The sequence below is a fragment of the Caretta caretta genome, chromosome 8, assembly GCF_965140235.1.
Source record: "Caretta caretta isolate rCarCar2 chromosome 8, rCarCar1.hap1, whole genome shotgun sequence".
Taxonomy (NCBI): Eukaryota; Metazoa; Chordata; order Testudines; family Cheloniidae; genus Caretta; species Caretta caretta.
Genome location: NC_134213.1, coordinates 84575111 through 84590813, shown reverse-complemented (window position 1 = coordinate 84590813; position 15703 = coordinate 84575111). Strand labels below are relative to the sequence as shown.

Genomic DNA, 15703 nt, shown 5'->3' with positions numbered 1-15703 from the left:
TACATTCACCACTTATTATTTGTATTACTACAGCATGCAGAGGACCCACTCCGATCAGGGCCCAATTTTGCTAGGTGCTACACAAACTCATAGGAAGACATGGTCCCTGCCCCCAAAGGGCTTGCAAGCTGAAGACAAAAAATATATATATATATATATATATATATTGAAGAGTGAGGGTAAGGAATACAACACACCACTTCACATATTGGGGGCTCTATAGGTATTTTGAAAAATAAAAAATTTTCCCTAGCTGCACCCTCCTTATGTAACTTGATTCACACTTTTCTGTTTTAAAAATCTGTAACCAATACTAGTCTGCCATTCTAAAACTCCCCTTTTGTCCCCAATGAGCCTGATCTCAGTAACTAAGCCAGGATGCTTGAGCATTTCTTGTCCCTTGCCTTCCCAGTCCTACCTGCTCCCTTGCCCCTAATTTGTACCTTGAACCGAGAGAGACAGAAAGAAAACTGAAACCATCAGAACACCTCAACAGTTCCACAGGCTCCAAAGCCTGTGGAGGTCACACTGTCCACACAGGAGTCTCTCCTACCCAGGCCCCTAATCACAGCAGCTCCAGCTACCTCTCCCTACTCAGGATGATAAGTGGAGGAAAACGTCCAAAGCACAATCATGCAGAGTAGGCTGTGATGTCAGTAGGGCCCTTGGACTCTGACGATGCTTCAGAAATCCTGCTGCCTCCCATGAAGGCAGGCCCGGCCTCTGCAAACTACTGCTCTGTCTCAGCCCATGATTCTGAGGGAGGGCATCTATGATCCTTGCCTGCTCCCTACTCTCCTGTTGCAGGATCCAGGGCCCTGAAAGGATGAGTTTTTTCTCTTAGCATGTAAGCAGTGGATAGGCTGTGAGGAAATGCTGTACTGTTAGATGCTGATTCTTATTGGTAGGTCTGTTGTAAACAGCAAGAAAGTATCTTCTCTGCCTTAGCCTGAGATTTCCAAAAAAAGGAGATTGCGTGTATCCCACCTGTGTACACCTCACTTCGAGACTGGCATACATAGTGTGAACAGTTACATTAAGACAGTACCCAGATGGTGTGTCGCTGATTTCTACGTCAGTGGGAAACTGACCTAAAGACACCCTGATCACCTAACTCTTCGGCAAAGGAGCAACAGACATTATTTATTTTATGTTCCACAGTAAAGGGCACACAACATAAAGTGCTACGTTGGGAGAGTAAACCTTAACTTTTGGACAGGTTTCAGAGTAGCAGCCATGTTAGTCTGTATTCGCAAAAAGAAAAGGAGTACTTGTAGCTGTAGCTCACGAAAGCTTATGCTCAAAAAAATTGTTAGTCTCTAAGGTGCCACAAGTACTCCTTTTCTTAACTTTTAGAGTCTCCTGACTTCTGAGGATTTGATCTTGCCATCTGCATTAGCACTTCTTTTGCATTTAATTTCTATTTAGCTTGACAACGACGGCTCATCTTTTTCAAATATTATACAGACGTGCAAATTTTCCTCCTCTTCACTTTCATTTTTGTTTTATCCAAGTTAGCTTGAGCAGACGTGCACCTTAAAACTATACTCTCTCTTGAAAAAGACAATTAGGGTGAATTTAAAGAAATGCCATAAAATCTGCTTCACTTGATTTAAGTTTTATTTTCTCTTGATATTTCTGGTGATGTTGACTTATTATATAATTATCCTTTTGCACAATTCTGATTAGATTTATCAAAATAAATAGACTGGGAGAACACACGGTAGGTACAAAGCATTTTCACAGCATTGAATTGGAGAACCAACTATGCAATGTAGTCATAAATTAATCTCTAAAACTGTCCTTGCAGTTTCTGTGCATGAAAAACATGTATTTGTACCCGTATAAAATGAGCGGGGAAGCTACTTGATTTGCAAACACAGACTGTGGTAGCAAATTTAGATGCCCCTTCTCAGTCACCAGTTGATTTTTTTTAAAGTATATGCTATGACAGGTTTATTCATAATTAATTATTTTTAGTTTGCTTTTTTTGTTTTGTTTGTTTAATTTTTGTTTAATTGATCTGACTTGTGAAGGAATTCTATTTTTAACTAGGCCTCATTCTGCATCCTCAGCAGAAGAACCACAGTATGTTCTCAGCACACACCAAAAATTGCGTACTGTGTATAAACACTGAGCTAAGTACATCAACAGAAGTGAATTTCCAAGCATAAATTCCAAGCCACATCACTTTATAAATCAATATTACTTTAACGGATCCCTTGCATTTTTTATGAGCAATAAAACCATTGTACATCTACACAAAGTTCAATACAGCGTTAATGATAATCATTTTTAAAAGCACACTATTAATTTCATCTCATAACAAATGTAAAGACAGCCATAACTTGACAGCAACGCCACCACATTAATCATTTTTTTCAATACATAATGCAGATTCTGTCACACTGTTAATCAAGAATAAACTGTTCTCTGGTGCAGTTCAGATCTGCATGAAAAATTATTTTAAAATTTAGTTTGGGGGTAAGGAGAGTCATACACATCCTTCACACAGTCAATCCTGTGAAGCCATCCACCCTTTCCCCATCTTCATGACTCCACAATGCAACTGCCATCTTTCTGGCTGACGCAAACTTAGCTATACTTCCCTTATGAGCCAGATAACATGGTATTTAACCAGTATACAGGGGTCACTGCTGAGAATCAAAAAGCATCAAAAGCACTACTGAACATACCTCTTAATGCTCACAATGTATTATGTATTTGTATTAGAGTAGCACTCAGAAGTCGCAACAAGGTAAAGGCCCCATGATGCTAGGCGCTGTAGAGACAGATTGTAAAAGACAGCCAATCATAGTTTAAGACAAGATTTAAAAGGATGGTATAGCAAACAACCAGCCTACAACTGTTAAGTCTGTGTCTGAATAGTCAGTGGAAAAGAGGTTATGAATAACACCCTTACCAAAGCACGGATAATCAATTTACGGAAAAGCTACTGTAGATAACCATTAGTTTAAGGACACTCGTACGCCACATTTCTTAAAATACAGATGGTAGGCCTGTCCTTTGTATCTAACAATGACGTCACAGTGTTCTCTTGTAGCCAAATAGTCCAACTGGCGAGGAGTAAGGTCATAAACTGATGTTACACAGGAATGAACTCCCACTGAAGACTTGCCAAGATGTTTGGCCCTCTTTTCCAATCGGTTTTGCACATCTGCCTTTTTCCAAGTGCTTACAACCTTTACTGATAGTTGCTCTCCGTTCAAGCCTGTCTTTGGTTGTGTCTTCAAAGTTATCAATATTAAGCTGCATGAGTTGAGATTCTGCTTATGCGCGTCTCTGAAGCATATATACCGACTACCCTTTCTGACTTTCAACTCAGCATAGAGAACTTTTTGCAGGAGTCTATCAGCACCCAGTCTGATAACATGATCTGTCCATCTAAGCTGAGCTTTGATAAATCATTGCCACAATGCTGGTTGTGTTTACTTTCAAGGATGTCAGGCACTACAAACACATTCAATGGAAGACACACTAACTTTGAATCAGATTCTCCTCTAAGCAAAAATTATCTGAGTAACGGACAGGAAGTTGCATGGGAGTGGGGGAGGAACCTCACAGAAATCCGTTGGCAACACACTCTGATTTCTATGGCAACATTCCTAAACCTGCTGGGATGGGATCCCTGGGGTGCAACCTGGAGTTGTGGGACTGCTTTGCCCCCTCTACTCACCATTCGGAGTTGTCTCTCACACTCACAATGCCTTACTGAGTAGTAACAGCACCTGGTGGGATTTGCTGCCATCACACCCACCCATTGGCAGCATTATCTTAACAGGGAATTTTCCGAAGGGTGTGTGTAAAGAGTAGGGGGCATGACTGCAATTCTGAGGTGACAGACTGACACTCAGTCCCTCCCTACAAACAGATCTTGGCCCACACAGAAGATCTACTCCCCACTTCAGTCTACTCCAGACTTCACCTCTTCTGCTCATGGCAGCAGAGGAGACTATCTGGCCTTTTGCTGACAGCTTTCCAGAGTCCAAATCTGTATACTGCTTTGAAAAAGTCAACAGTTACATGTTAAGTATCTGTTGTCAATAGAGCATGTATATATAAATTTAATACCGAAAGGTGATAGACTGATATAACTGGAAGCTGAAGTTGTCTATCTACAGAGCACACAGAGCATCAGTACAACTTTCTCCACAATGTCTCGCAAACATGTTCCACCATTCTGGAAGGAAGACCTCTAAGGCTGAAAGTGTAGTTCCAGTCTCCATGCACATTGAGTTCTTGGCTACTCTGCTGAAAGCATCAGCAAGAACAACAAACCGTGGGTACTGTTTTTGTGATATGGCCCACCTATCTGTCCACTAGCAACTGGACTGAGACCACCAGCACTTTTCACATACTGTAGGCCACTGAGAAAGTATTATGAGAACACACTTGGGGCCATTCTTGAGTTGAACCACATTGCAATCAGTGATCTGAAAAATCTTACTTCATACAGTCAAGGTAATGTCCCCACACATCTCCTTCCTAAACTACTTTTCAGACTTGCATACAGTAGAGCTGGACAATGCCAATATTTGTTAATGTATTCATAATAATGGATTCATAAGCAATTATGCAAAAGCACTGTTTAACTGAAACTGTTCTGTCTAGCCTCTCACAGAGGTGGGGGTGTTTTTTGTTGCACACACACATGCATTTTCATTTCTAGAACACAACAATATATAGCAGTTTTATCCATCATACAGGTACAGCATATATTTTTATGGGGACATTTATAAAGCTTTTATGCATTTAATAAGAAAGACGGCAGTTCAGAATATTTGATAATAAATTATCTATTAGTGAAAGCTCTAACAGAGGGAAATAAACACAAAGGAAAAAGGAACCAGAGCACTATCTGATAGCTAAGGAAGAAACACAGGTTATGTCCTCTATGGCTGAGATTCAAAGCAGTTTCAGTTAGTGGCTGTTCTGCTCCAATTCCCCAGATAAAATTTTGACCTACAGCAAGTGGTCTTCATTCCTATTCTATTCTAGTGGGGTAGTCATGGTTTAGTTTCTTAAGTAACCAACAGCAAAACTCAATTAGGAGCTATGAAGCTTAAATATTATGTTACAGTTAAACTGAGAGAGCCTCCTATAGTAACTATAGTGGGTTATTACTGAATTCCCACAAACTAAAACTCCATAAATTGCTAGGTATGTGAAGATAACACATTCCTCCAACAACTTCAAATGGAAAATGGCTGAAAAGTAAAAAAAGAGTTGAAATATGCCTATGGCACCACAACCCATTTGTGAGCAATACAGGACAAGGAAATCAACTAATAATACCTGGCAACCCTATCTCGATCTTTTCTATCTTCCACTCAGGTTGTTAATATACAGTTATCTTTATTAACTTGGATGAAATTGGCTGATGGGGTAGAAATATACTGTGGAATTACTGAAACTCATACTTTCCACCCTTTCATGCAGTTTACATTTAGCTGTTCTCTTTCCTAACACATAGCAAATGACCGCTTTCATTTCTTTCATAACATTCTGCTATTGATGAAGAAACTCTCAGATATAAATTACTAGCTAGGTTTGCCAGTATAAGCCAGGGCACTAGGTCCTCAGCAGCAGAAAGTCAACCATGGGGAAAATAAAATGGGTTGGCACAAAGCAGCTATAACCCTTTGGTCCTTCTGAGGGTCCTTCTGGGCCCAGCACAACCTGAAAATCAGAAGTGCTGGCCACCAGGGAGCATTCAGTGCCTGCCCTCAGCAGCATCTGCCAGCAAAGCTACCGAGTCCCAGTCACAAATTAAGGCTGCTCTATCCCAAGTGTAACCTCCAAGGATGGGAGTGGAAAGACCATCTGCTCTCCTCCAGCAGTGAATCCCTTCCCTGTGAGGACAGCAGGTTTTGCTAAGTTACACTGCCTAATGAACAACTCTGTACCAGCTGGCCCACAGAAATTATGCATTTTATTAGAATGGCTCATCTTGCTAGCTAATTTGGCTTTTCTACTTTACAGCATGTGTGACTTCATGGCCCCGATCCAGCACAACCACTCAAATTCATACTTAACTATGACTACTTGGATGCTTAAAGTTAAGCTTGAATTTAAGTGCTTGTACTGGGATCAGAGCCCAAGTTAACCAATTTTGGCAATCAAAATACCTTTCAATGTACTACAGTCCCTTGAAGTTATGATGCATCCTGAGTTTGCTATGGGTAAACAAACAAGCCACCACGGAGGCAGCAGTATTCAGAAAAGTTAACGGGACTCTCAATTTGAAAAATCACATCCCTGTCAGAAAATTTACCACCTGCTGCTATTATGAATAATATTGTAACTGAAAGATTACAGAAAAAGGTATTCATCTATTTTTTCAGTTTGTGTATTTGACAACACTGTGCGTAATCAGTTGCACTGCCTCCTCCCATCCTTGCACAGAACAATAGGGAGAGAAAACATTTTATAAAAATAGAATTGTAAAAACCAAAAACATGGCACTGGGAGTCAGGAGCAGGTGTAAATGTCTGAAAGTCATTTTTTTTAAACTGATTAGATTACTAGGTGTCTGTCCCTTTAATCTTCGAACAGGCTCAAATAAGGGACAGTGGCTAGGGTTCAAAAACAAGCTGCTTGTTTGTTTTGTTTTCCTACAAGGAGACAAAAACCTAAAATGACTGCTGGCATCCCATACTATTTAGGTATTTATTCCAAAGCAACACAGAATATGAACACATAATATATTCCTCCTCTAACAAGGATGTTCTGTTAAACATTGGAAAAGTCAGACAAAGAGTGATGAACCCATAAACAAAGGTAACTCACATTTTCAGGAACTAGGGTGACCACTGTGGTCTTGATTTCTATTGGTGCCCTGTGAAGTCCACTGGAATTAATCACATAGTCCAAATATGCTGGAAAACTTTGCATTTGACCTTATAGACAGACCATCATACTCCAAGGCTGTATCTAGATTCTCTGGGTTGCTCAATTTCATTCTTACCAGCTACTAGAATGTCATCCAAGCAGTGCTGTACTCCTGTCAATCCACTCCAATACCTGTCAAGACTGGGGCCAACATAATCCCCAAAATAAATGATGGTGGCAATACAATCCCTTACACATCACTATTGTGAAACAATTCCAGTGATTCTTCCTCCTCTTGTATACATAAGCAAGTTTGGAAAGGCTCAGTTTTTCTAGACTTGCAGAGGTCTTCTATCAATGGATATGGGTATTTTTCTGCTCAGACCACTAAACTTATTACCACTGAAAACCACCACAAATTCCAATGGTGAATTTTAAAATATGAATGTGTCTACACACAACAGGCATTGCTCATTCATTATATACAACATGTGGAAGAACTCCTGTCTTTGTGTTCTGTGACAGGGTCGGGCCAGATGACTACAGGAGAGTAATAGAAGGCAGATATATTAGCCCCAGGCTCAGTAGGTCCCTTTTCCCTGGGTAAGGTAACAGGGAAGATTCCAGAACAATCAGGAACCTTCTGGAGACAATTAAGACAGGCTGATTAGAACACCTGCAGCCAATCAAGAAGCTGCTAGAATCAATTAAGGCAGGCTAATCAGGGCACCTGGGTTTTAAAAAGGAGCTCACTTCAGTTTGTAGTGTGCGTGTGAGGAGCTGGGAGCAAGAGGCACTAGGAGCTGAGAGTGAGAACGCGGACTGTTGGAGGACTGAGGAGTACAAGCATTATCAGACACCAGGAGGAAGGTCCTATGGTGAGGATAAAGAAGGTGTTGGGAGGAGGCCATGGGGAAGTAGCCCAGGGAGTTGTAGCTGTCGCACAGCTGTTCCAGGAGGCACTCTAGACAGCTGCATTCCACAGGGCCTTGGGCTGGAACTCGGAGTAGAGGGTGAGCCCGGGTTCCCTCCAAATCCTCCCAATTCCTGGTCAGACACAGGAGGAGTCGACCTGGACTGTGGGTTCAGAAAAACGGACAAGCTGAGGGCTGCCATGAAGCTCCAAGGCGAGCAAATCCTCCAATAAGTGCAAGACCCACCAAGGTAGAGCAGGAACTTTGTCACAGTTCCAAAAAGGATTTCAGCTTTGGGCTGTTGGTGTGTGGTACTATCGCTCTCTGCTGGGCTGGTTTAATGGTTAGCTTTAAAGGTTTTTGCATTTAAATCAGTTTGCTCTCCCCATTATGTAAATTTGTGGCCAATTTAGCCATATCTTTTCAAACTCTGCTTGCCCCAGAAGAGAGATGGATAGCCCGCATTTAGCATGAATGCTGGCAATCTAGCTGCTGATCTATGAAGTTCAAACTGCACATCCATAGTCCTCATTGCGGTCACTGATCGCCCTAGGAATGTCCATATCATAGCCTTGGCGGATTGTAGATGACACTAAGTTTGTTATGATACAAATGACACTGCAGGTTCTGTACCCAAAGTGGACCCCCATCCAACTATCTGATGAAAGGATATGCAAGGACATTTCTTCTATCCTCTCATTTTGGTCCTGCTGTAGGGATTACAAACTCTTCCTTACGCTCCCTGGTTGGCCTTCATTTTTGTTCAGGTACTTACCAGTACCCGTCTTTGGTGCAATCATGCTTAACACATCACATTTCACTACACTGTATTTCTTTTCTTCATCTCCCTCCATGGTCAGGTGCATAGGACATCCACCAGTTTTTATTTCAGTCTTGTAGTAGTCTGTTCAGGTTTCTGAGTGTCATGCTGATGGATCTGGCTTCTTTCTCTATTGTTCTGCATAATGTTTCTCCAGGTCACCCTCTTCTCCCCTTTCTAGGTGGTGTCCATATTAACACTTGCCATGAAAGCCATGTTGGTGGCATCTTAAAGCAGTGTACCAAATATGTGCATCATCATCTTCTTACTATATTTGATGCTTTACATTGTTGATCTGCTCTATTTAGAATTTCTGTAGATCCAAGAAAATCTTTCCAATGGATTCTGAGGATCTTTCTCAGGCATTTAATTTGGAATGGGGTGATCTTATCAATTTCTGTTGGAGATTTCTATCACTCTTCTCTACAAAGGAGGACAGACATGATGCCGGTGTTTAAAATTCATATTTTTTGTCAGTGTCAATCATGCTACTTTTCCAAATCTTTTCAAGTTTATGAAAGTTGATTGCTGATTTTGATATCAGTTGCTTAAAATCTGCCATGGTTTCATTATCATTGCACATCTCACTCTCTGGATAGGTAAAATGACTGAATTCTTCTAGTGTTTCTTCATCCACTAAAATAGTTACTTTTGGGACACAGATCACTGTATATTTTGTCTTCCCTTTATTGACGAGCAAACCAACTTATTTTTCTATTTCTGCCAATAACTGGGTCTCTTCTTCCATTAAGCAATGTTTTGAACTAAGCAGGACAATGTCATCAGCAAGAAGGCCATACAATTTGTGCTCTATCATTTGTCCATAAAATTCCTTGGTTGCCCTTCTGCAGTTACTTCCCCCGTGAAATAGTGACTAGTGCAAACAATTGTGGACACATCCCTGCTTTACTCCAGTTATCACTGCAACTGACTGATATGATTTCTGAATGTACATTCAGCGTCATCATACAGATCCTTGACTATTCTAATTATTTTTGCTAGTATTCCATACTATGCCACAGTTTTCCAAAGACTGTCTTCATATACATTGTCAAAAGCCTTCTGGAACTCAACCATACCAAGTCTTTATAAATATCAGCCCATTATTTCTGAAAGATCACTTTTTCCACATATTTCGCCCTACCAACAAATTTAACCTAACACTGGCATATTGCCTGAAAGCTCCCCTGCTATCCTGTGCACACTTGTAGATATATTCGCACGTTGGATTCCCTTACATCAATTTCAACATTAACTGCAATTTCCACAGCTTTGATATACTTGACCAGGCACAGAAAATGGTCTCATTTACTGCAACACATTCACAGTGTTCCGCAAAACAAGAATGACAAAAACTGGAAAACTATTTCATTTACCAAATTAGAAGCCCTCTTAGCAGTCACCACTGGCTTGCTTTGCTTTCCTTTCCTGGTTGATCATGGTTGCCCCAGTGCTCCCTCATTTCAAGCACTCTCTCAAGATGTCCAGCTGAACCCAAACGGTGTTTCCCTCCACTCTGCCACTGATAATTTTACCTTTTTCATTTAGTGCTCAGCTTGTCTTTTCTCCTTTTCTTTCATTTTTCCTCCCCTCACCATGAAGCATCACTCTCTCTCTCATCTGAGAATAAGGAAGACTTCAGGAATGCACAGTACAGGAAAAATGTACTGGTTTCAGAGTAACAGCCATGTTAGTCTGTATTCGCAAAAAGAAAAGGAGTACTTGTGGCACCTTAGAGACTAACCAATTTATCTGAGTAAAAGCTTTCGTGAGCTACAGCTCCGATGCATCCGATGAAGTGAGCTGTAGCTCACGAAAGCTTATGCTCAGATAAATTGGTTAGTCTCTAAGGTGCCACAAGTACTCCTTTTCTTTTTGCGAAAAATATACCGTTTCCACCATCTAGATTCTCCTCCAGCATAAGACCTGAACAGACTCTCACTAAATCAATACAAAGATTCCCACAGGCATGAAGTGCAATCACTGCAATTTAAGTAACAGTCTTGGTCATCACGACAAGCCTGGTCTCTTAGTGTATGAAACACAAAGGAAGAATTAAAGTTCTGGGGGGGAGAGAGAGAGACTATCCTATAGACTTTTAGCTGTCACTTCACTATGCAAACAGGAGAGGCAAAATGCCCCTTCCTCCCCGCACCCTGCTCCAAGTTTGGACAAGATATGAATTTTCAGTGGCAGAGATTTCTGACCATCTGGAAGATAATCTCTCAGGCACTGAAAAAACTAGTGTAAACTTTATGATGATATTGAGGCGGGCAAGGACTGAGACCGCTTGTATATGGTTTAATGCCAAACACAAAAATATTAAGGTTGCTGGAGCCCTCTAGAATTTATAGTGTTTTCAGGTCCATTTTCAAGGGCATAAAGGGATGGAAAAATAAATTGCTTACCAAAAAGCCAGAGATCTAATAGCTTAGTAATTAGTATTCCAACCTGCTGGCTCTTTTCTTCTCAGCTCTACCCCCTTAAAATTCCCATCATCTTATTATTGCCCTCATCCTCTAAGCCACAAACACCAAAGAGGAATTCTAACCATTAGCAGCCATTTAATGCTTCCAATTGAAAACATTTAACGAGCATCACTACTAATAATCCTTATAGTGATAGTATGTCATGCTGTCCCAGAGGGCTAAAGAAACCCATAAAACCATATGGCATCAACATTCTGGTCTCAAAGTGTTAAACACCAGTAGTACATAGATCAGGATTTAATACATTTTACTTGAGTGGCAGCAAACTGAGCATAACTGCAGAAGTGCACCCTGAAAAGAAAAATGAATTTAATGTTTAGCATGCTGGCAGAAAAGAAAAATGTACTAAAATCATGCTATCTAAGGTGTCTGTACAGAGTACATCAGAGATCAGAATTTTAGAACAGACCACTTGAGTGCAAGATCACACAGAAAAGGTAAAGGAGGAATGGTGAGCTAGAAGAGGAGAGAGAGAAATGTAACAAAGGAAGGGAGAAGAGAGTTCTTACGTAAGAGTGGGTGGGTGAGGGACAAAGATGAACAAAGATTGAGCAAGTAGTCATTTGTCTGCCCATCAAGCAAATTCCTAGATAGTCTCACATGTTAAGTGCTGTCAAAATCTGCTGTAAAATGTACTTAGAAGCCCTTTCCAAATCTGACAATTAACTATTTTCGACATTATCCATTTGTGTTAACGAGATCTATTGCCATTATGATGTACATGTCAGTGAGCAGATAAAAGTGCTAACAGAGAATACACGCTGATTTAGGATCTGATGCAAAGCCTATAAAAATTAACTTCAGTGGGCTTTGGGTCAGATTTTTAGTTGAGTTTTTTGCATTACTCCCAATATGCATTGCTATCACACACTAACAGTTCTCTCTGATGTCAAAACTTACTAAAAAGCTACATTCATATTTACAGCAAAGTAATGTATACTGAAAACATACAAGTTATCGGTGGTATTTCTTTTACCAAAAATAAAATACATGTAGCAGTAGGAATCCTCAAAGCCAAACAAGCCCTAACAAAATTTCTGAAAAAATCTAGCTGAAAAAGGAATCTGAATCAACAGCTACAATCTTGTAAATAAAAATATTTTCTATGGAAACCTTGTAATGTAAAAAGTGGGTTTAAAACTGAAAATTTGATAGCATTAGTTTAGTAACCACAAACTGCAATTTGGCTTATAAATGCCAGTGGCCTTTTTTGCTGCATCAAATCGCTTAATAAGACATGCCCTCTTTTAGGGGAAGCAAAAGGGGAGCTACGGCCTGCCTGGTCTGGGAGATGCACTGGATAGTCTAATAGGAATTCCCCATCTCTAGCAACATTCCTCTTTGATAGGTGAACAACCCCACAACACATGGGAACCCAGCACACCAGCAGGAATTGGAACTTATTTGCCTGATCTCTGAGAAATCTCACTCAGAGAAATAAAATGGAGTTAACCTAGAAAGAGCAGAGTGTGACATTCTGAAACTATAATGATGTGCTTCATTACATGCCACAGTGCAGAGAGGGCTCTTAGTGGAGGAGGCTGCAGATGCATGTTTCCCCATGCAACACACCAAGAGTTACTGTTGATACAAAAGTCACTGCACTCAATATACTTACATGATGTGGCACACACACATTTTTGGACTTTGACATGATTATTGTTTTGAGGGACTGATCCAGCAGCTGTTTTGTAATCCCCATTGAAATAACTGGAGTCTGTGTGCAGGGCATTGAGTCCTGTGCAGTTGTAGGAAATATATAATTTTCAGCCTAGCCCACCACTCAGAGTCCCCTCTGCAGCACTTCCCCCACCTACTGATCCCCCACCTGGAGATCTGGAATTACACTTCCTTCAGCAACTCCACATGGAGTGACCAGGGAGCCTTTGGCCCTAAACCAGCTCACTTCCCTAGCGGATTTACCTTCTTCACCAGACCCAACCCACAGCCTGTCTCAGGTAGTGATAAGAGAAGGGGAGAATAGCCCTTGGGTTTGCTAAGGGACAGACTCCCTCCCCTCCTAGCCAGAAGTGCTGCTTCTTCTGAAAACAGAGGGAAGGCTGAGCCACTGAATAGTACAGCGTAAAAAGAGTAGCTAGCTATACAGGGAAATCAGGACGTTCACTCCCTACAAAACCCATTAGCCCCCTAGACAGTGTGGTGCTGGAACAATTTGTATAGTGGGTGTACTGAGAGACATTGAATCAAACTGTAAACCTTGAATATAATGGAATCCACTTCAAGCGAGGGCATTCCAGCACCTATGCCTAGACACGCTCCTTTACAATAAAAGAACATTTGGGAAGGTTAGGGGATAAGCATGAGAAAAGAAATTGGATTTGATGTTGCGGAAAGGCAGATGTGGGGCATGAATTATCTGCTAGGATCATCTACTGATATCTCAACTAATCAATTCCCTGACACTGCAGGGACCTTAGCATTGGTGGTACCTCAGTCTCTCCTGTTTCTCTGCCTATGACAAACAGTTAAATCTTCTGAGGACTGAAATGCTTTCATCTAAATAAAGTATTAAGCCCTATGATGGGGGTATCTGGGTGAAATTTAATGGAGGTCAAGCTAGATGATCTAATAGTCCCTTCCGGCCTTAAAAATCTATGAAACTATGAAGTGAACTACTGATGAACACCAATGGGAGAACATGATATTAAGCATGAGGAGGAGTACAGGAGTGTAATGGAAGCAAGGAGGTATGGGGAATTCATTACAGTTTCGGAAGGTAGAGCATTAGGAGGAATTCCTCTTCTGGGGAAGGCTGGGGGGGGGAAGGATATACTGACATAAGAAAGGAGTGAAGGTGTGAGCTGTTAAGTAAAGAAACCTTTAGAGAAAGGCTTAAACATTTTTACATGACTTATTATTTGCAGTTAGACAACTCTAATATTGCTCTTTTCCTTTTTTTAAAACACATTATTCTAATGAAATTTTTAATCCATTATCCAATACAGCATCATTTTCTATCGTAATGTATTTTAAATCTAGCCATCTCCTTTTATGACTGTTAGAACGCTCAATGATCCTGTCATTTTTATTTATTTTCCCTTGACTTTTCACTACGTAAATTCTACTGTACTGTATTAATTCTGCCACTGTATTTGTTCTGTTGATAGAAGTCCACTCTGTGTAAATTTCTCTTTATTTTCCATTAATAAATATAGCCATATTATATATATAAATAAATTTTACAGGGTTAATTAATGCCACACAGGCAAATAGAAAATACAAATATATTTACAACTACAGGAAATTAGCAATAGTACCAATAGCACTTCATGTATTAAGCTTTTAACAACTTTTCATGATCAACAAAACATTTAGTAAAACAACAATTACATTTTTGTGTTGCAACGACTTGATGTTAAACACAAAAGCGGTAGATATGTAATTACCAGGTTTTTTTCATAAACAGTATGTGGAACTTATCCTAAAAGGTTTCAGATAAACAGAAATGCTTGGCAATTTACAGCACTCCTACAGATAGATTCACAACCCCACAGATGAAGTACTGATCCCATTTCAGAACAGGAATCTGCTAACTTATATGTATCCTGTGACGGGTTCAGTCACAGAGACCTCCTTGGGACTGTCACCTGATGTGCTGAGACTACCTCTGAGCCCGTTTTCTCTGCCAGTTTGGGCCTCCACAACCCTGTCTTGTTGAGCCAGATATGCTAATCTGCTGCAACACAGACCGAGGGTTTGACCCACACCCCCAAAAGCTGCAGACTTAACTGAAAACGGCTTAGCAAGTGCTCCTGTCTCTAGCACCCAGCTCCTAATGGGATCCAAACCCCAAATAAATCTGTTTTACTCTGTATAAAGCTCATACAGGGTAAACTCAAATTGTCCTCCCCCTATAATACTGATAGAGAGATATGCACAGCTGTTTGCTCTCCCAGATATTACTTACTTACTCTGGGTTAATAAAGAAGCAAAAGTGATTTTATTAAATATAAAAAGTAGGATTTAAGTGGTTCCAAGTAATAACAGGCATAACAAAGTAAGTTACCAAGCAAAATAAAACAAAACATGCAAATCTAAGCCTAATACAGTAGGAAACAGTATACAGATGAAACTCACCCTCAGAGATGTCCCAATAAGCTTCTTTCACAGACTAGACTCCTTCCTAGTCTGGGCCCAATCCTTTTCAGAACAACGTTGCGGCTTATGGCCTGGGTCCAGCAATCACACCCCCATAGTTACAGATCTTTGTTCCAGTTTCTTTCAGGCATCTCTTTCAGGTGGAGAGACCATCTCTTGAGCCAGCTGAAGACAAAATGGAGAGGCTTCCAGGGCCTTTTATATTCTGTCTCTTGTGGGCAGAAACCCCTTTGTTCTTCTGCGCAAAGTAACAGCAACAAGATGGAGTTTGTAGCCACCTGGGCAAGTCACATATCCATGAATGATTCAGCTTTTTGCAGGCCAATGCCATAGTTTACATGTTAGTTTGAACATTCCCAGGAAAGCTCAGATGTGGATTGGCATCTCTCAAAGTCCATTGTAAGTTAAGTGTTTCTTGATTGGGCACTTTCTGAGAATAGTCCTTTCTCAAGAAGCTGACCAAATGCTTCACTGAGGCTACTTAGAATCAAACACATTGAGATACAAGT

General features: G+C 40.6%; 1 protein-coding gene across 3 annotated transcripts in view; it reads right to left on the bottom strand.

Annotated features, from left to right (window-relative positions):
- The window catches only part of PIGK (phosphatidylinositol glycan anchor biosynthesis class K), a 121080-nt gene that overhangs the window by 63243 nt on the left and 42134 nt on the right, over positions 1-15703 (bottom strand). The window contains exon 10 of one of the 3 annotated variants that reach the window (XM_075131725.1): positions 15174-15671. The exons of the other annotated variants lie outside the window; for them this stretch is intronic. Coding sequence (XP_074987826.1) covers positions 15599-15671 — 73 coding nt within the window. The 3' untranslated portion in view covers positions 15174-15598. Of the gene's footprint in view, positions 1-15173; positions 15672-15703 lie in introns of those variants that run through there. 3 annotated transcript variants of the gene reach the window in all.